The 20,706-nt window shown below is 40.6% G+C and overlaps 1 protein-coding gene across 3 annotated transcripts in view; it reads right to left on the bottom strand.

Annotated features, from left to right (window-relative positions):
• Positions 1-7,634: 7,634 nt before the first annotated feature.
• Positions 7,635-20,706, bottom strand: part of ELK3 (ETS transcription factor ELK3) — an 83,169-nt gene continuing 70,097 nt past the window's right edge. For 2 of the 3 annotated variants that reach the window (XM_035257348.3, XM_054238764.2), the window contains 2 exons: positions 17,481-17,603; positions 7,635-10,342 (listed from right to left, as the gene is read on the bottom strand). In XM_035257348.3, the coding sequence (XP_035113239.2) occupies positions 10,244-10,342; positions 17,481-17,603 (222 nt within the window). In that variant the 3' untranslated portion in view covers positions 7,635-10,243. The remainder of the gene's footprint in view (positions 10,343-17,480; positions 17,604-20,706) is intronic. The other variant, XM_078337092.1, reaches the window with a different exon arrangement.

The following is a 20,706-nucleotide window of genomic DNA, read 5'->3' as shown; positions in this document are numbered from 1 at the left end:
CATGCTTATAGCAGTGCCTGGCATGATAGCAACCTTATAAATGGTTGCTATCGTTAACTGAAATTAGGTCATCAAGCAATGAAATAAAAATGTGTTTGAGAGACCGGACTCATCTTGGAGAGGGTAACTAAACCTAGTGTATTCTTCAGTGCCAATCCTTTAGGCAAGGCCATGTAATCCCAGGTAACATGAAGGGGCAGTGGGGTAGGGGTGGGGGCAGATCTCTGTGAATATTTAAGCATAAAATGGCATTTTATAAAACTGATTTGGTTATTTATTTTTTGAGTCAGTTTCTCTGGAGTTCAGTGATCTCGGCTCACTGTAACCTCCGCCTCCCAGGTTCAAGCGATTCTCCTGCCTCAGTCTCCCCAGTATCTGGGATTCAGGCACCCACCACCACACCCAGCTAATTCTTGTACTTTTAGTAGAGATGGAGTTTTTCCATGTTGGGCAGGCTGGTCTTGAACTCCTGACTTCAGGTGATCCACTCACCTCGGCCTCCTAAATTGCTGGGATTACAGGCATGAGCTGTCGCACTTGGCTGGTTGAATTCTTTTTTTTTTTTTTTTTAATTTTTTATTGGATTTTAGGTTTTGGGGTACATGAGCAGAGCATGCAAGACTGTTGCGTAGGTACACACATGGCAGTGTGCTTTGCTTCCCTTCTCCCCTTCACCCACATTTGGCATTTCTCCCCAGGCTATCCCTCCCCACCTCCCCCTCCCACTGGCCCTCCCCTTTTCCCCCCAGTAGACCCCAGTGTTTAGTACTCCCCTTTCTGTGTCCATGTGTTCTCATTTTTCATCACCCGCCTATGAGTGAGAATATGCGGTGTTTCATTTTCTGTTCTTGTGTCAGTTTGCTGAGGATGATGTTCTCCAGATTCATCCATGTCCCTACAAATGACAAAAACTCATCATTTCTGATTGCTGCATAATATTCCATGGTGTATACGTGCCACATTTTTCCAATCCAGTCTGTTATCAGTGGGCATTTGGGTTGATTCCAGGTCTTTGCTATTGTAAACAATGCTGCAATGAACATTCGTGTACATGTGTCCTTATAGTAGAACGATTTATAGTCTTTTGGATATATACCCAGTAATGGGATTGCTGGATCAAATGGAATTTCTATTTCTAAGGCCTTGAGGAATCACCACAGTCTTCCACAATGGTTGAACCAATTTACACTCCCACCAACAGTGTAAAAGTGTTCCTTTTTCTCCACATCCTCTCCAGCATCTGTTGTCTCCAGATTTTTTAATGATCGCCATTCTAACTGGCGTGAGATGGTATCTCAATGTGGTTTTGATTTGCATCTCTCTGATGACCAGTGACGATGAGCATTTTTTCATATGATTGTTGGCCTCATATATGTCTTCTTTCATAAAGTGTCTGTTCATATCCTTTGCCCACTTTTGAATGGGCTTGTTTGTTTTTTTCCTGTAAATCTGTTTGAGTTCTTAGTAAATTCTGGATATCAGCCCTTTGTCAGATGGTTAAACTGCAAAAATTTTTTCCCATTCTGTTGGTTGCCGATTCACTCTAGCGACTGTTTCTTTTGCCATGCAGAAGCTGTGGAGTTTCATTAGGTCCCATTTGTCTATTGGCTTTTGTTGCCAATGCTTTTGTTGTTTTGTTTATGAAGTCCTTGCCAACTCCTATGTCCTGGATAGTTTTGCCTAGATTTCCTTCTAGGGTTTTTATCGTGCCAGGTCTTATGTTTAAGTCTTTAATCCATCTGGAGTTAATTTTAGTGTAAGGTGTCAGGAAGGGGTCCAGTTTCTGCTTTCTGCACATGGCTAGCCAGTTTTCCCAACACCATTTGTTAAACAGGGAATCCTTTCCCCATTGCTTGTTTTTGTCAGGTTTATCAAAGATTATATGGTTATAGATATGTTGTGTTGCCTCCGGTGCCTCTGTTTTGTTCCATTGGTCTATATCTCTGTTTTGGTACCAGTACCATGCTGTTTTGATTACTGTAGCCTTGTAGTATAGTTTGAAATCCGGTAGTGTGATGCCCCCCGCTGTGTTCTTTTTGCTTAGAATTGACTTGGCTATGCGGGCTCTCTTTTGGTTCCATATGAAGTTCATGGTGGTTTTTTCCAGTTCTGTGAAGAAAGTCAATGGTAGCTTGATGGGGATAGCGTTGATTCTGTAAATTACTTTGGGCAGTATAGCCATTTTCACGATATTAATTCTTCCTAACCATGAACATGGAATGTTTCTCCATCTGTTTGTGTCCTCTCTTATTTCATTGAGCAGTGGTTTGTAGTTCTCCTTGAAGAGGTCCCTTACGTTCCTTGTGAGTTGTATTCCAAGGTATTTTATTCTTTTTGTAGCAATTGTGAATGGCAGTTCGTTCTTGATTTGGCTTTAAGTCTGTTATTGGTGTAGACGAATGCTTGTGATTTTTGCACATTGAATTTATATCCTGAGACTTTGCTGAAGTTGCTTATCAGTTTCACGAGTTTTTGGGCTGAGGTGATGGGGTCTTCTAGGTATATTATCATGTCGTCTGCAAATAGAGACAGTTTGGCTTCCACCTTTCCAATTTGAATACCCTTTATTTCTTTTTCTTGCCTGATTGCTCTGGCTAGAACTTCCAGTACTATATTGAATAGGAGTGGTGAAAGAGGGCATCCTTGTCTAGTGCCAGATTTCAAAGGGAATGCTTCCAGTTTTTGCCCATTCAGTATGATATTGGCTGTTGGTTTGTCATAAATAGCTTTTATTACTTTGAGATATGTTCCATCGATACCGAGTTTATTGAGGGTTTTTAGCATAAAGGGCTGTTGAATTTTGTCAAATGCCTTCTCTGCATCAATTGAGATAATCATGTGGTTTTTGTTTTTGGTTCTGTTTATGTGGTGAATTACGTTGATAGACTTGCGTATGTTGAACCAACCTTGCATCCCCGGGATGAATCCTACTTGATCATGATGAATAAGTTTTTTGATTTGCTGTTGCAATCGGCTTGCCAATATTTTATTAAAGATTTTTGCATCTATGTTCATCATGGATATTGGCCTGAAGTTTTTTCTTCTTGTTGGGTCTCTGCCGGGTTTTGGTATCAGGATGATGTTGGTCTCGTAAAATGATTTGGGAAGGATTCCCTCTTTTTGGATTGTTTGGAATAGTTTTAGAAGGAATGGTACCAGCTCCTCTTTGTGTGTCTGGTAGAATTCGGCTGTGAACCCGTCTGGACCTGGGCTTTTTGTGTGTGGTAGGCTCTTAATTGCTGCCTCGACTTCTGACCTTGTTATTAGTCTATTCATAGTTTCAGCTTCCTCCTGGTTTAGGCTTGGGAGGACACAGGAGTCCAGGAATTTATCCATTTCTTCCAGGTTTACTAGTTTATGTGCATAGAGTTGTTTGTAATATTCTCTGATGATGGTTTGAATTTCTGTGGAATCTGTGGTGATTTCCCCTTTATCATTTTTTATTGCATCTATTTGGTTGTTCTCTCTTTTCTTTTTAATCAATCTGGCTAGTCGTCTATTTTGTTGATCTTTTCAAAAAACCAGCTTTTGGATTTATTGATTTTTTGAAGGGTTTTTTGTGTCTCAATCTCCTTCAGTTCAGCTCTGATCTTAGTTATTTCTTGTCTTCTGCTGGGTTTTGAGTTTTTTTGATCTTGCTCCTCTAGCTCTTTCAATTTTGACGATAGGGTGTCAATTTTGGGTCTCTCCATTCTCCTCATATGGGCACTTATTGCTATATACTTTCCTCTAGAGACTGCTTTAAATGTGTCCCAGAGGTTCTGGCATGTTGTGTCTTCGTTCTCATTGGTTTCGAAGAACTTCTTTATTTCTGTCTTCATTTCATTGTTTACCCAGTCAACATTCAAGAGCCAGTTGTTCAGTTTCCATGAAGCTGTGCGGTTCTGGGTTGGTTTCTGTATTCTGAGTTCTAACTTGATTGCACTATGGTCTGAGAGGCTGTTTGTTATGATTTCAGTTGTTTTGCATTTGTTGAATAGTGCTTTACTTGTAATTATGTGGTCAATTTTAGAGTAGGTGTGATGTGGTGCTGAGAAGAATGTGTATTCTGTGGATTTGGGGTGGAGAGTTCTGTAAATGTCTATCAGGTTTGCTTGCTCCAGGTCTGAGTTCAAGCCCTGGATATCCTTGTTGATTTTCTGTCTGGTTGATCTGTCTAATATTGACAGTGGAGTGTTAAAGTCTCCCACTATTATTGTGTGGGAGTCTAAGTCTCTTTGTAAGTCATTAAGAACTTGCCTTATGTATCTGGGTGCTCCTGCATTGGGTCCATATATGTTCAGGATCGTTAGCTCTTCTTGTTGTATCGATCCTTTTACCATTATGTAATGGCCTTCTTTGTCTCTTTTGATCTTTGTTGCTTTAAAGTCTATTTTATCAGAGATGAGAATTGCAACTCCTGCTTTTTTTTGCTCTCCATTTGCTTGGTAAATCTTCCTCCATCCCTTTATTTTGAGCCTTTGTGTATCCTTGCATGTGAGATGGGTTTCCTGGATACAGCACACTGATGGGTTTTGGATTTTTATCCAATTTGCCAGTCTGTGTCTTTTGATTGGTGCATTTAGTCCGCTTACATTTAGGGTTAATATTGTTATGTGTGAATTTGATACTGCCATTTTGATGCTAAGTGGCTGTTTTGCCTGTTAGTTGTTGTAGATTCTTCATTATGTTGATGTTCTTTAGCATTTAGTGTGATTTTGGAATGGCTGGTACTGGTTGTTCCTTTCTATGTGTAGTGCCTCTTTTAGGAGCTCTTGTAAAGCAGGCCTGGTGGTGACAAAATCTCTGAGTACTTGCCTGTTCGCAAAGGATTTTATTTTTCCTTCACTTCTGAAGCTCAGTTTGGCTGGATATGAAATTCTGGGTTGAAAGTTCTTTTCTTTAAGAATGTTGAATATTGGCCCCCACTCTCTTCTGGCTTGTAGTGTTTCTGCCGAGAGATCTGCTGTGAGTCTGATGGGCTTCCCTTTGTGGGTGACCCGACCTTTCTCTCTGGCTGCCCTTAGTATTTTCTTCTTTATTTCAACCTTGTTGAATCTGACGATTATGTGCCTTTGGGTTGCTCTTCTTGATGAATATCTTTGTGGTGTTCTCTGTATTTCCTGCATTTGAGTGTTGGCCTGTCTTGCTAGGTGGGGGAAAGTTTCCTGGATGATGTCCTGAAGAATATTTTCCAGCTTGGATTCATTCTCTTTGTCCCCCTCTGGTACACCTATCAAACGTAGGTTAGGTCTTTTCACATAGTCCCACATTTTTTGGAGACTTTGTTCATTCCTTTTTGCGCTTTTTTCTCTAATCTTGGTTTCTCGTTTTATTTCATTGAGTTGGTCTTCGACTTCAGATATTCTTTCTTCTGCTTGGCCAGTTCGGCTACTGAAACTTGTGCATGCTTCGCGAAGTTCTCGTATTGTGTTTTTCAGCTCCTTTAATTCATTCATATTCCTCTCTTAAGTTATCCATTCTTGTTATCATATCCTCAAATCTTTTTTCATATCTTTTTTCAAGTTCCTTAGTTTCTTTGCATTGATTTAATACATGTTCTTTTAGCTCACAAAAGTTTCTCATTATCCACCTTCTGAAGTCTAATTCAGTCATTTCGTCACAGTCATTCTCCGTCCAGCTTTGTTCCCTTGCTGGTGAGGAGTTTTGGTCCTTTCTAGGAGGCGAGGTGTTCTGGTTTCGGGTGTTTTCCTCCTTTTTTCACTGGTTTCTTCCCATCTTTGTGGATTTGTCCGCTTGTCGTCTGCGTAGTTGCTGACTTTTCGATTGGGTCTCTGAGTGGACACCCAGATTGTTGATGATGAAGTATTTCTGTTACTTGGTTTTCTTTCTACCAGTCTAGCCCCTTCGCTGTACGACTACTGAGGTCCACTCCAGGCCCTGCTTGTCTGGGGTGCACCTCTAGCAGCTGTGGCACAGTGAGGGATGCTACCAGTTTCTTTTTCTGCTATCTTTGTCCCAGGATGATGCCTGCCAAATGTCAGTCTTTTGGATATAGAGGGGTCAGGGAGCTGCTTGAGGAGACAGTCTGTACTTTATAGGAGCTCAATTGCTGAGCTGTGAGCTCTGTTCATTCAGGGCTGTTAGGCTGCTATGTTTGATTCTGCTGCACCAGAGCTCATTAAAAAAACCCTTTTTTTCTCAAATGCTCTGTGTTGGGGGGTTCGGGCTTTATTTTTGGATGTCCGTTGAGGTGTCCTGCCCAGCTAGGAGGCAGACTAGCCACTGTTTGCCTGCCGAGGCTCCGCCCTGCTGTTGTGTGGTTCGCCCTGTTGCTGGAGGTTCTGCTGTTCTGCTGCAGTCTCCACTGGCTGCGCCCTGCGGCAGAGTCTCTCTGTTGTAGCGGGTTGCCTTGGCAACGGCAGGCTGCGTCAGCAGTGGGCGTGTATCTCAGTAGGGACGGGTTGCCTCAGCAACGGCTGGCTGCATCAGCAGTGGGCGTGTATCTCAGTTGGGGCGGGTTGCCTCGGTAATGGTGGACACCCCTCCCCCACAGAGCATCTTGGACCATCTGCACGGGGAGTGTTTGGAATCGCGGTTTTGTCCATCCCACTGGGCTACCCCAAACGCTCTGTCCCTGCAATCCCCTGGGCTCGCCCACTGTCCAAGTCTCGTTCAGTCTCAAGTCCAGCCCTCTCAAGTCTCAGGTTGCTGGTTCAACAGGGCATCCGGACAAGCGCGCCCTGTGGGGAGCGCTGGGTAGGGCCGGCCGCTGCCACCCCAGCTGCCGGCTTCGGCAGGCAGAGGTACTGCCTGGCGTCCCGCGTCTCCTTTATACTTGGGAATTTCCCCGTTCTGTGGGCAACAAAGATCAGTCTGGAAATGCAGCTCCGACTCACCTCTCTGCAGATTCAGCAAGAGCTTCAATCCTGGGTTGTTCTCACAGCGCCATCATGAGTCCTCCCCCCGGCTGGTTGAATTCTTATGTGTAAACAGAACCAAGCAAATCTATTACCTTTTTGAGAAGAGGGATCAGGTTGTCATCCTCCATTTCTAAGATGGCACTGGGAACATAGTTGAATTTTAAATGTTTCTTCAGTAAGCATATGATTTCCTACCACCACCTGTGTTATACCATATGCAGCTATGAGTTATCTGTGGTCTTTTGGCACACTAGTGATACTGAACGTGTTGTCCAGGGACTGCATGAATCCACTGTTTCTCCTTGTGTCCTCTCCCCTCCCCTCACATACCAGTCTTCTTATAGCAAACCCAGAGTGGAGACTGCTTTGAATTTACCCATGAAAACCAGAGCCAGGTCAGCCTGGAAGTGAGACCAAGAGAAATAGTAACTTTTATCACCAAGCCTAGCAGTTCACATTCCCCTGAATCAACAAAATGGCTAAAATTCAGAATAAATGGTAATTTGATTTTTCCCTACCTTCTCACTTCCAGCTTCTCAATACAGAGCAGCTGATAGAACTTATTTAAAAGATCAGGGGACTACTTCTCAATCCCATTCCATTCTCCCACAAATCAACCTCAATAATTAATTACATTTCTTTTTTTCTTTTTTTTTATGTGCTATATTTAAGGTAGGTGATAAGACTCATTTTCCAACTTGTAATATGGAAAAGTGGTTTGGGTCATCCCAAGCAAATGGAAGTAAGCCAGTCCAGTTGCCTCTAAACACCTTTTATCACAAAGTTTTTATTGAACAAAAATAATATGACAGTAAAAATGATACATGTATGAAAGTGAATGAAGATTTGCAGTCATAGAAAAGATGTGTACAAAGAGACCAACATTCAGGTTATATAGTTCTATAAAACTTTTCCCATGGCAGTTTAACACTGATTAAGCAGACATAAAAAGGAAAAGAAAGTCATTAATGTTCTTTGAAACCTATTTTCTGAGTAAAATACGTCTGATAAAACACACGCACACACAGAACGAGGCAGGGCTATACACATTATACTTTAGTTCCTCCAGTTCTCTATTTGTGTTACAGAAGTATCTTCATCAAAAATTGTATTTTTTCCATTTCTAATAAATGGATGTAGAGTATACATTAATCCCAGTTTCCAAAGGAAAAGAAAATAAGAATCAGATCTGTAGGCATTTAAATATTTCCAATCATCATTTATATAAACAAGTATGCTAAAAATAGTATTTTTGGTTGAGACTTTTGCACATTAACTTCCTTTAGTTTCTCTGTAAGAATCATGTGTTTGAATGTGTTCTCTTATCTTACAACAAAATTCTAAATGCTGTCTTTATGTAGTTTTTCGTTTGTTTTGCTAACGTGTAGTTTTGAACCAGTTACTACTTACAGCTAGGCATGGAGGAAACAATTGGACTGAACACCAATCATTGTTCTACCTTCAGTGAGCTGTGCAGCCTTAGGCAACTCTCAGCTTCTGATGTGCACCTGTCTTGAACTGGAAACAGGTGGTGGGAAGCATTCTCAAAGGCCCCTTCTAGCACTATCATTTTATGTTTGGTAATTACCGGTTCTCTGGGCCAGCTCCTTTTATTCAGGTACAGAATTATCCTTAGTCTATGGCAGGGACGGGGGGGGGGGGGGGGGGCGTAGTGTCTATTCTTGGATTTTGGAATCACTACAATTACTTTATAGTCAAGGAGGCATATTAGAGTGTTTGGATTTTTATCCCTTGATAAGGGCCTATCCCCACGGAGATGCTCAATTCCAGTTGAAAAACCCCAGAATTTCTAAGTATCGTAGCAATATTCTAGACTTTTTCTGAAAATTCAAGAAAGGTTTTCACAAACCTCATTTTTAAATCCTTTCTCATAATCTTGCCACTTAATGCCCAGTTTAGATCAGTTATTTAGTCACATTTCAAGTTATTTTTATCACTTGTAGTTAATGATTATAGTTAACCTTGAATTTAAAGCTCTGGGTGCTTTTTAGGTCTCTTGTATTGAACGTACGTTCTTCATGTACAGGTGTGGTACCTTTGGACTGGTGCCTGCTGATTTTCTGATGGAACAGAAAATATGTCTGTATTATCACTGCTCCAAACTACATTACACAAAAGAATTTACTGGAGTGTTCCAAGTTGTTATCAGTTCAGGTCCACAATGATGAGGTTCCTGTAGAATTTTTCTTCTGTCAAGATTTCCTTCATTCTCCCCATAACTTTAGTAGTATGTAAAGCAGTGTATCCTCTCAATTTCCTCAAGCAAGCCCTTTAGTACCTCCAGTTCTCTGTTTGTATTACAGCAAGTTTTAGATCCATCAGAAAATTTTGACTATCTATACTGATGAAGATACCTAGTGTTAAAAATTATTTCTTAGTTGTTTGTGTTCACCACCATTCTGTGAGCCTGTTCCAAAGCATTAGATTGTTAAATGTTCATTATAGTTGCAAGGATTTAGAAGAACCCCAACTCATACTGACACAGTGAATATATCAGATGGTCAGGATTCTCTATGGAAAATGGAGAAAACCAATTTTTTGAAATAAGAGTATGCTAACCTAGGAGATATTCTCGGGCCTGGAACAGCAAGAACTTGATGTAGCTTTTCCATCTCAGATTTTTGGAAGACATTTAAAAGATAACTGTAAACAGCTAAGGAGGCTAGCCTTTCAAAGTTCATTCTTTTAAAAATGTACTTTAGAACATTTTCTTTTATCAATTTTTATTGTCTAAATATGGCTTAGATTATAAAAACATTACTTGGACATTTACTGAGTTTCAGTAAGGTTCCAAGGCAATTCTTATACAATTGAAAGTAAAAACAAAAATGTGATATGAATATGCTTTCATATTGCCCACTGGTGAAAAATAATGAAATTCTACTAGAGAGCTGTTTGTTTGATACTAATTTTCATCTTTCAAACATTTCCTCTTAATACTAAAGAAATATCATTTACATAAAGCTAAATGCAAAGGAAGGCACAGCTGGTTATAGTCTATAGAAGCACACAGTTTAGCATAACCAGAATTAAAGAGAAAAAAGCTTCACATCCTTATTAGTTACACTGAAAACCATTAAGAAAAGTTATTCACTGTCAACAGTGTTCAACACTTAAGACTAAAAGGATATAAAAACAAAAACATTAAAATTCACTTAATGCAAAACAGATTTTCATATATACTTGAATATATAAAAAAAAGTTTTTTAAATGCTAACATAAATCTAGACTGTCCTTGTTATGAAAAGTGCAAACCAAATTAACAGTTTCACAATGTCCTTCTCATGACACAGGTAAACTAGCCCATGGGGACAAATTTGTTTATCAGTTAATGAGTCCTTAATTGTGGCCAGACGTCATCAGGATTTCTGAGAGTTGGAAGAAAGCAGTACTGGAGAAGCAGCTCTGTCCAGACTGGGGATTGGCACTGGCATGTGGCCGTTAAGCAGTGTGGGGAACTGTAGGGGACAAAAGATTTTCAAAATCATTACTGCAAATCCATTAGGAAGAACTTAGGTTCTTCACATTCCCAGACAGTCCACTTCTTTCATCACCCCTGTGACAGAGATTAGTTGCCAGTGTATTTAACTGGACAATGACAGAGATCAAGATTACATAGAGCAAACAAAGAATAAGGCCCAGAAAATGTCCCTAGTTATTCTACATGCATAGGGTACTAGGAAAAAATATGTAATTTATATGTTGCCAAAGCATCTTCTAAACCATTTTTTAAAAGTTCTAAGCTACTCAGGATGCTGATATGCTATAAATATTAAGAATGTTTTAAAAGCCATAGATTCTTTACATGTGAGTCAGTAATTTCTAATACTATAGCAATTTGCCATCAGTTTTTCAGGGTACTACAGAGATGATTCTTGCAGCATTTATTCTTCTAAAATAAGAAATGTATTTAATATTAGAAGATTTAGAATAGATTATTTTGGGGCTAAGTATTCTTTCTAATTAAAAGTCACACTTAGATCACTCATAACAGAGAGTAACATTTCTGTATTGTTGATAACTAAAATGATAAATAGTTGGATGACAGTATATGCTCTGATAATGAGTTTCAGGTCTGATATGTTTGTTGCAATCCCAACTGAAGAAGGCCTTTTAATACGTGACTACTTGGAACCAGGTTTTCATTGTCTAGGATGATGTGTCAAAAAGACCTCGAGAGCTGTCTTTTTCTAGCTTAATTCCTATTTAGTCTAGGTAAGTTAAAATATTAAACCTAAGTGCCAAATATCAAATTAAGAGCCTGGCACATGTTGGAAGTACAACAAATACTTATATTTAAGTAAATTATGTTTTTGCAGTTTTTAAACTATTTCAGTAACTTATGTTTAGTGCCTTCGAGTTATCAAGGCTTGTCATTTCATTTCCTACCTAGGAGCTGTAACCTGAGTTTTGTTTTCCCAATTTCCAGATGAGAAAACATTTCAAATAAGTTCTATTGGCTAAAGGTCACAGCTAATAAGCAACACAGCCAAGTTTTAAACTGAAATATTTCTGTACCACATTGACCAACTTTTTCTTTTGGTAGGAGTGGGGGGTATATTTAATTACTGTTTCAATTTCCTTAATGGTTATTGGCATATTCAAGGTTTTTGTTTCTTTTCTGGAACTTTGAAATTTTAATTTTTTCTGGAATTTTATCCACTTCAACTGCATTATCAAATCTGTGCACATACAGTTTATACTCTTGTTTAAGGTCCGTGCTCCTAAACACTCTTCCCATTGAGTTAGGGTTAAACACTGGTAGATGAACAGATTTAAAATTTTCATTCTTTTATTTATCTATTTTGAGATAGGGTCTGACTCTGTTACCCAGGCTGGAGCGCAGTGATGCAATATTGGCCTCAGTAAAACTTCAACCTCCCAGGCTCAAGCCATCCTCCCACTTCAGCCTCCCAAGTAGCTGGGACTATAGGCGGATGCCACCATGTCCAGCTAATTTTTGTATTTGTGGTAAAGATGAGGTTTCACCATGTTGCCCAGGCTGGTCTCAAACTCTCACCTCGACCAACCAAAGTGCTGGGATTGCAGGTCTAAGCCACTTTGCACGGCCTGCATTTTCATTCTTTTATTTGCATCTTCTCTCTCTTTGGTCTACCTTATCGGTGTTTTCAAGAGAATCAGCTTTGGTATTGTTAATCTGTTTTGCAAAATAAATTACTGATTTCTGCCCTTGTTATTTCTATATACTCAATGGATTTCTCTTGATTAGCCTGGCTTTCTGACATATTTTTTAGTCACCTTTATTAGGCTCTGCTCCCACTACAGTCCCCTTTTTTAAACTGCAACATTTCCCAAACTTTTGTCCCCAGCGTCTTTTCTCCAGTACCATGCTTGGACTTGACAACCAGTTTCATTTTAGACATCTCCAACCAATGCCTCTTCCCCATAAAACCTGCTCTTCTTCCATTGCTCACTCCAAGTCAGTGAAAATGGTTGGGACCACACACATAAATTTGAGTCCGGGCTCCACCACTTACTAGTGTGTTATCTTGAATAAACTGGGCAATATCCCTGTGCCTTAGTTTCTTATCTTTAAAATAGAATTAGTGGGAGTATTAAATGAAAAACCACCAAAAGTGCTAAGAACAATGTGTTGCACACAGTAAGCCATCAATAAATGTTAACTATTATTATTTTTTTCAGACAGGCTCGCTCTGTCGCCCAGATTTGAGTGCAGTGGCGTGATCATGGCTCACTGCAGCCTCAACCTCCAGGGCTCAAGCAGTGCTCCCACCTCAGCTTCCTAGTACTTTGGACCACAGGTACACGCCAGCACACATGGCCAATTTTTGTATTTTTTTGTAGAGACAGGGTCTTGCTATGTTGTCCCTGATGGTCTCAAACTCTTGGGTTCAAGTGATCCACCAACATCAGCCTCCCAAAGTGTTGGGAGATTACGAGCACGAACTACCGTGCCCGGTATTATGCATTTCCAGTATGTTCATCACTCAGTAATCTTTGCCTCTTCCTAATTTTCACTACCTACTTCTCAGACCCATCTCGAAGTCTGGCTCTCTTGAGCTTACCTCTGAAATGTCTTCTAATTATATCCTGTGTCCACTGTTCTAATCTAAAAGATGATTCTCCCTTTAATTTTTGTAGTATTGTCATTTCCTCTGTCCAGGTATGGTGGTTCACACCTGTAATCCTAGCCCTTCGGGAGGCTAAGGTGAGAGGACTCCTTGAGCCCAGGAGTTCAAAACTAGCCTGAGCAACATAGTTAGACCTGGATTCTACAAAAAATTTTAAAAATTATCAAGGCGTGGTGGCATGCGCCTGTAGTCTCAGCTACTTGAGAGGCTGAGGCGGAAGGACTACTTGAGCCCAGAAGGCAGAGGTTGCAGTGAGCTGTGATTGTGCCACTGCACTCCATTTCCAGCTTGGGCAACAGAGCAAGCCTGCCTTAAAAAATAACAATAATAATTTCCTCTTCCTGTTCCTTTCACTTTCTCTTCAGTTCCTCCTCCACACTAATATCAATGATTTTTCTCTAAAACAGATCGCATCCTCCTACCTCCAGCTTAAAAAGCCTAAACATTTAACAGATAAAGGAAAAAACTCCTAAGCATATATTCAAGGCCCACAGCTGCTTTTCTGACCTTATCTTCTATCACACTTTCATATCCCAGTCATTCGGCTCTATTCCTCTACATCTACCCCACTCTATCGAAATCCTGTCCCCTCCTCCCAGCTCAGGTGCCACTGCTTCCTTGGAGGCTGTTCGGTCTACAGCTGGAAGGAGCGCCTCTACCCCTCATTTCTGCAGCACTTTATTCACATTTTCTGTCCCTACAGTCCTTGTCACAGAGCACTGCGAATATTTGCTGGGTTAGATTTGTTGAACTAAAAATTACAACACACGTTCTTAATTGAAAACTTAATTAGCTTTAACTTGTTTCAAGACAGACATACCCATTCCTACTAAGTATATTCCAAATTGGAACAAAATCTATTTCAAGTCAAGGAACAGACATCCTTAGACAAGAAAATACTAAACTGTCCAAGAAAACTTGAGTTTATTTATAAATCAAGGTTATTTACATTTAGCACAATCTTTGGTGCCCCTCTCCCTACGTAAACATTTCTCAATTATTAAAGCATACCTCTTCTAGAAAGGCATCTTGTCTTCTCTCCCCTTCCTTGGAATTCTTTAATATCTGCTATGACGTGCTATGATAATATTAGGGGTTCTTTTATACAAAAACACTTCAGCTCTTCAGCTGTTACCCCAAGGATTTTGATCAACCTTTCCAATCAAGATAGTAAGAAATTTGCCAGCATCACTTAAAATGTATAAGCCAAGTCTATTTTTTTCTTCCTCTATTACATCTATAGTACACATGAAAGAGATTTGTTATTTTGAAAGAAAATTATTTCCATAAGCTTAAAAGGGATGTTGACCAGCATGGTGGTATGCCTGTAGTCCCAGCTACCCCAGAAGCTGAAGTGGAGGACTTCTTGAACCTAGGAGTTCAAGACCAGCCTGGACAACATAATGAGACCCCCATATCTAAATTAAAAAAAATTAAAAAAAAAACAAAGTTCTTAAAAGAAATAAGAGACACTGCTGACAGTAATCTGAATTCTGAATATCTATCAATATTCAGTATTATTCCTATACCGTATTTTGTTTACCGTTCTCAAAACTGCTATTCAACTTTTGCCACACTCAATTGCTCTTTTCAAAGGAAGAGTAACAGTATTTTGTTTTTCTTTTTTTTTTAAGACAGGGTTTCACCATGTTGTTCAGGCTGGTCATGAACTCCCGACCTTAGGTGATCTGCCCGCCTTGGCTTCCAAAGTGCTTGGATTACAGGCGTGAGCCACCAGAGTAACAATATTTTGAAAGGCAAAACATTTTTTTTCCTTAGTCTCATGGATCCAACCACAAAAAGAGGGCCCAAGGCCATATAACCTGTCAGCCATCCAGAATACCAGGTTGTCTTTTTTCTTTTCTTTTTTTTCAGGGTTGTATTCTGAATGGCTTCAGGAAAGAGAACAGGTCCACTTGGTGAAATTAAAACTCTAAGCAAGTAGCCTTTAAATTCAGTACTTTCTGATGCAGAATTCTAAATGTAAATTAGGAACCTCTGGTTTGCACTGCTTTTCAAATTGGTTCCTAGTCTGGGTAGTATTACTAGGAACATGAAAAAAGTATTTTTGGGCCAGGCATGGTGGCTCCCTGTAATCCCTGCAATTTGGGAGACCAAGGCAGATGGATCACTTGAGGTCAGGGGTTTGGGACCAGCCTGACCAACATGGCAAAACTCTTATCTCTACTAAAAATACAAAAATTAACTGGGTGTAGTAGTGTATGCCTGTAGTCCTAGCTATTTGGGAGGCTGAAATGGGAGAATCACTTTAACCCAGGAAGTGGAAGTTGCAGTGAGGTGACATCACACCACTGCATACGAGTCTGGGCAACAGAAACTTTGTCTCAAAAAAAAGTTTTTATCTGGCCCTATCCTAGACCTACTGAATCAGAAACTGTGGGAGTTGGGGCCTGCAATCTTCATTTTAACATACCCTCTAGAAGATTCTTTTGCATGCTAACTTTGAGAACCATTGGTCTATAGTCATGACAAGAAAAGAGGGTATGCACATATCCCAACTCCCAGAGATCCTGATAATGTGTACAATCACTGTAGACATAAGCCATCATTTACTCTTGGGAGTGTTGGGCTGGAAGAGGTATCTAAGGCAAGGGATTCCAAAGAGACCCCAGCCAATAGTGCTCCATTTGCTTTCCTAGGAGGCTGCCAAGGCCTGCACCAATCAGGTGGCAGAATTCCCAGTAAGGAGAGAAATGAGAGGCCACTTATTCACAAATACCTACTGAACTCTTCTACAGAAGCTCTGTGTATTCTAGGATTAGAGTAGTATAACAGTCCCCGCTGCCATGGAGTTGATTGTAACCAATTTCTTTTTATTCTATTAATATTAGAATTCTATTGCTCTAATCTTGAGACTTTCAGGAAATAAGGGGTCATTTCCCCACCAAAAGATTAGTATTCTTAATTTTAAGCTTTCTAATACATTTGCTCATTGCTTTTTGCTCACTATTTCTAGTTTCTGTTTTCCTTGTGCCTAAGCTGAAAGTGTTAAAAATCAACAAGACCATCACTCAATTTCTTGTGATGGGAATAAGCCCTGGAAAACATATAGAAACCCAGTTACTCAAGGATATAGTCACATCATGACACCCTACCCAACCCCACTAGGAAACCAAAGCAGCAAGATGGCAATCAAAACCCCTTTAGCTCCAGCCTTCTAAAGAGACCCTAAATCCCAGCATGTACAGCTCTTGGCACAGAGGAGGTACTCAGCAAACATTAACCTCGACAACCAAAATGACCAGCTCAGATGATCGTGAAGACTTGCTATTAACTTGCCTTTCTCAGACTTCTCTTTGTGAATTCATTTAGACATTCAATAATTACTGAGCCTCACTTGTGTACCAAGCCATGTGCCAGGTGAGGAGGGCACCACAGTCAACAGGATTCCATTCTGGTCTCTAGGGCCCATAGTTTAGTGGGAAAGATTGCCAGATCAACAGGCAATCATAACAAAGTGTTACGTGCTGGCCAGAGAGCTGCAACTAAGTTGGGGTAAGCCACACTGTGGGACACAGGATATACACAGGAAGGATGAAAAAAGCTAGAATTAGGGAAAGAGGGAATTTGCACTGAGTCCACCTTTTCTTCAGTCTTGTCCCTAGGATCCTTTCCACCTATACTCACATATTCAAACAGTTAACACCCCAGTCAGTGAGTAATGGTCTTTGGATCTCAAGGAGGAAATAACTGATTTCTCCATGATGGCAAGTGATGGTCCTGCAAGACTCTAGGTGTGAATGAATAATGAATGTGCTTGCCTAGTATGGGGCATTCTGTAAGATAAAGCAGCTAAGTCTTCATTACTTTTTAAGCAAATGTCCTGGATTCTCGTTTTTCATTATAGAACAAGGAGAACTTAATGATGATTCATAAAATGATGCAAGTAACTTTTTCTATCCCAGTATGGGGAAATTGTTCACTATTTTTATTTTTACTTTATGTCAAGTGAGTTGGTCCATTAACTAGGAAGATTAATATTTTAAAGTATTCTGTGAGCTTTTATAAAGAATAATTTTTATTTTCATTTTATTTTAAATAGAAATGGGGTCTCGCTGTGTTGCTCAGGCTGGTCTGGAACTCTTGGGCTCAAACAGTCCTCCCACCCTCGGCCTCCCAAAGTGCTGGGATTATAGGTGTCAGCCATCATACTGGCCTAAAGAGTCATTTTTTTACGTTTTGCCTTTAATAAATTTCCTGTTTTCATAGACAATTGAAATTATGCAAAACACTTCAAGAATGAATTGTTCCACCTATGGGTATCTGGCATGAGTACACAATTTCTGCCTCAATGAAAATGTCTGCCTCTGATGGGCGTGCAGTCCCACTAACATGAACTTTCTTTGGACATTCAACATTTTAACCAAACATAAGGCAAAACTCACCATTACTTCTGCAGGATTTAGAGAAAAAAACATCCCTCACAAGTGTAATGTTCAAAAGTTCGTTTCCAAATGCTCACCTGGAAAAGCGTGCTTGGCCCTTGCAGCCTGGCAGGACTCAGTGGAGCAACTGGACTAAGGCTGCTCCAGAAATGTATGCTGGAAAGCAGTGGACTCGGAGTCAGAAGCAATCCATTTGGTGTCTGGGAAATAAAGCAAACAGACTTCTTCATACAGGTTCACCTGACTCAGGCCGTGATCCACAGAACAGCAGAGGGGGTAGGTAGACTAGGCAGGCTAGGCATGGACCAGTAAAGGACTTTACTGTCTCAGGAAAACTGGCAGCATTATTTCTGTGGGGTTGTGAACAGTTTTTCTTTTCTTTTGAGACAGTCTCACTTTGTCACTCAGGCTGGAAGTGCAGTGGTGTGATCTTGGTTCACTATAACCTCCCAGGTTTAGCAATTCTCCTGCTTCAGCCTTCCGAGTAGCTGGGATTATAGGTACCCACAATTATACCCGACTAGTTTTTGTATTTTTAGTAGAGAACGGGTTTCACCATGTTGGCCAGGCTGGTCTTGAACTCCTAATCTCAAGTGATCCGCCCTCCTTGCCCTGGCAACGTGTTGGGATTACAGGCATGAGCCACCACACCCAGCTAATTTTCTTCAATGCTAACTATTAACACTTTCATAAAGGAAAAAGGTATTGACACGTTACCTTCCCTAAATATTCTAGTGGAAAACTCAAGTTTGTATCAACTTTTGTTTGAATGATTTGTTGAACTTGTTCTCCTTCCCAAATTAAACAAGGATTAGTATACAAACAAAATGGGATTCCATAAAGGGGCTTTAATTCTTCTTATCTGTATTTCCTGTTTTTCTACAGTGGACAGCTATTCCTTGGGTTACAAACACATGTTTTTAAATGGTCTCCCTATCAACAGCTGTTAAGGGTTTAGGATTTGCTGTTAAAATACCCTGTAGCAGCCTCTTGAGAAGCTCTGAGCTCGTTTTCCAGATTCCATCTGGATGTGGGGTTGATGAGAATTCATTGCCCTGGCAGTGGTTTGGGTGAGGGCAGGGAGGGCCCTTTCTTGTCAGATTGGGTGTAAAGCCAAAACCCTGGGTTTCCCAGGAGAGTTCCAAGGACTGCATTTGCTTGCACACACGCAGCAGGAGTCCTGGCCCGCAAGCCAGCTGGGGGGCCGAAGAAACACCCGCCCAGCTGCTAAGTCTGCATGGCTTTTATTCTCAGTGGAGACAAACTCCCCAGCCCAGAGTGGTTTTGTACCTTTGGTGACTAGAAGGAGACCCTCAGTGGTTTTGTGATGTCAATAAGGTGCTTTGTGTAAGGAAGAACCACAGCAAAGGCGCCAGCCTTTCAGATTGCAGCACGCTGGACACTGAAGTGTTATTTTTTCCTAGAATTGGCCTCCATAGCTTCATTAATTACCAACAGCATTTGGCTTAAACCTAAATTGAAAGGTCTGCTCTGTTCAGCAGAATGGAGACAAACATCCAAAGTTCCTCAAACTGTGAAGCTGCTGAAATGTAAACACATTTATACCAAATTATTTGAGTCGTTGGTTCCATGGCATTTCCTACATATTGAGTGACCTATGAGGTTATTAGAATAAATACATGTTTTGAATAAGCTTCCCATTTGTTCTAGTCGAAGGCAATTTCACAAGCATGCCAGGCCATCTGGCCTAGCAGTTAAAAATTAACGGCTCAGCATGAGCTCTGCCAGGGTTCCAATCTCAGAACCAAGACTTCCTAACCAGGTAACCTCAGGCAAGCGACCAAACCTCTCTCTGTCTCAGTTTCCTCGTCTGTCAAATGGGAAGGATAAAAATGCCCACGTTACAGGGTTGTTGAGAAAATTAAATAAGCTGATCTGTTGCAAGCTCTTAATATGTGCCTGGCTATAGAAATGCTCAACAAGTGCCAGAGGCAGTTATCTGGCTACGTACTTACTACATGTTTTTGAATGAATAAATGGATTGGTAATTAATTGAAAGTACACATGACATACTTAATAAATGTATTTCATCTATGCGAGGGAGAAATTCTCATCTGTATACAGAAAAGTACTTAATCCTCTGAAACAGACAGACTGAATTGAGTCAGCCTGGCCTTGAAGGCTACTCAGTTGTGTCAGGCTCAAAGCCATAAGCTCAGGTGTTCTGAAAACTAAGATTTGCATGTTACTCTGGAGCAAGGTTCCAACCACAGTATGTCACATTAACATTTAGTAACCAGTGTGTTCAAGGCCTCCTAGTTTATCCATCAATGAAGGCGCTCAAAGCCCTAAAGAGACAATCTTCTAAACCACAAAACACAGCTATCCTCCTCTCATCCATGGCCATCATATACCCATTCCTTTCTAATCATCTGAGCAATGTACAAGGTCTAGAATGTCTACTTCTCTAGTCTAAAACTATGTCTGGATTTGAGATGTTTGCACATTTGTTTCTAAAGAATACAGGATGTACTCAGAATACAGTGGCCTTCTGTTTCTCATCTTTAATATGTCCAAAATATCCTCTATAATATATGCAAATAAACACTGTAAAATGACTTCATTCCCTTCTCTCCCTGAAGTTCTCCCTGAAAATACTGTGGCCTTAAAGAACCATGTGGTTGCTTTTTTAAGGAAAGTTTCTATAATGCCTGCCCTGGGTTATCTCCGGGCCAGCAAGAGTCTTCACAGCCTCTCTTCCCATGCTCCTGGAGTCAGGCAGGGTGGGCTGAGCCTGAGGGCCAAGGGCTAAAGAAGTCACAGCAAAAATCGCTGTCTTCTTTCCTTCTCCAAAGGCAGTCTCATTTTAACAAGCATGGCAGATGAGGAGCTCCTGATCCCATGGCTGATGCCACTGGCAGTGCATTTGCAAAGGGTACGACCATCCTCTCGTGATCTCCATTTCCCCACTCAGTTCATCTTCCTCTTCCACTTCACAGAGTCTCCTAAAAAACCTGTACATCTGAGCTCGCCAGGGTGAGCTGGCATCAGGTGCCCACTTCCTCTTCCCATCAAAATGCCACCTCCTCAAAGGACACATTCCTGATCCCCTCAACCAGATGGGATTTCTTAGTTCTGAATCTTTCTAACACTCTGTGACCATTTTTTTCCTTAACATTTAACATGTTCTGCCTCCCACTATGGTGACTGGCACATTTTTCTTAGACCTCTTTGCGTAGCCTATAAGGTATCTGCTTGTCTTTATTCCTCCTGTAGTAGTCAGTTCCTAAATAACAATGAACTGAAGCCATCTGCAGCTCTAGCTGGGTCCCCTGACTGCAT

This window comes from Callithrix jacchus, chromosome 9, assembly GCF_049354715.1.
Source record: "Callithrix jacchus isolate 240 chromosome 9, calJac240_pri, whole genome shotgun sequence".
Taxonomy (NCBI): Eukaryota; Metazoa; Chordata; class Mammalia; order Primates; family Cebidae; genus Callithrix; species Callithrix jacchus.
Note: the sequence above shows the minus strand (reverse complement) of the source record. Positions and strands in the feature narration are given on the sequence as shown.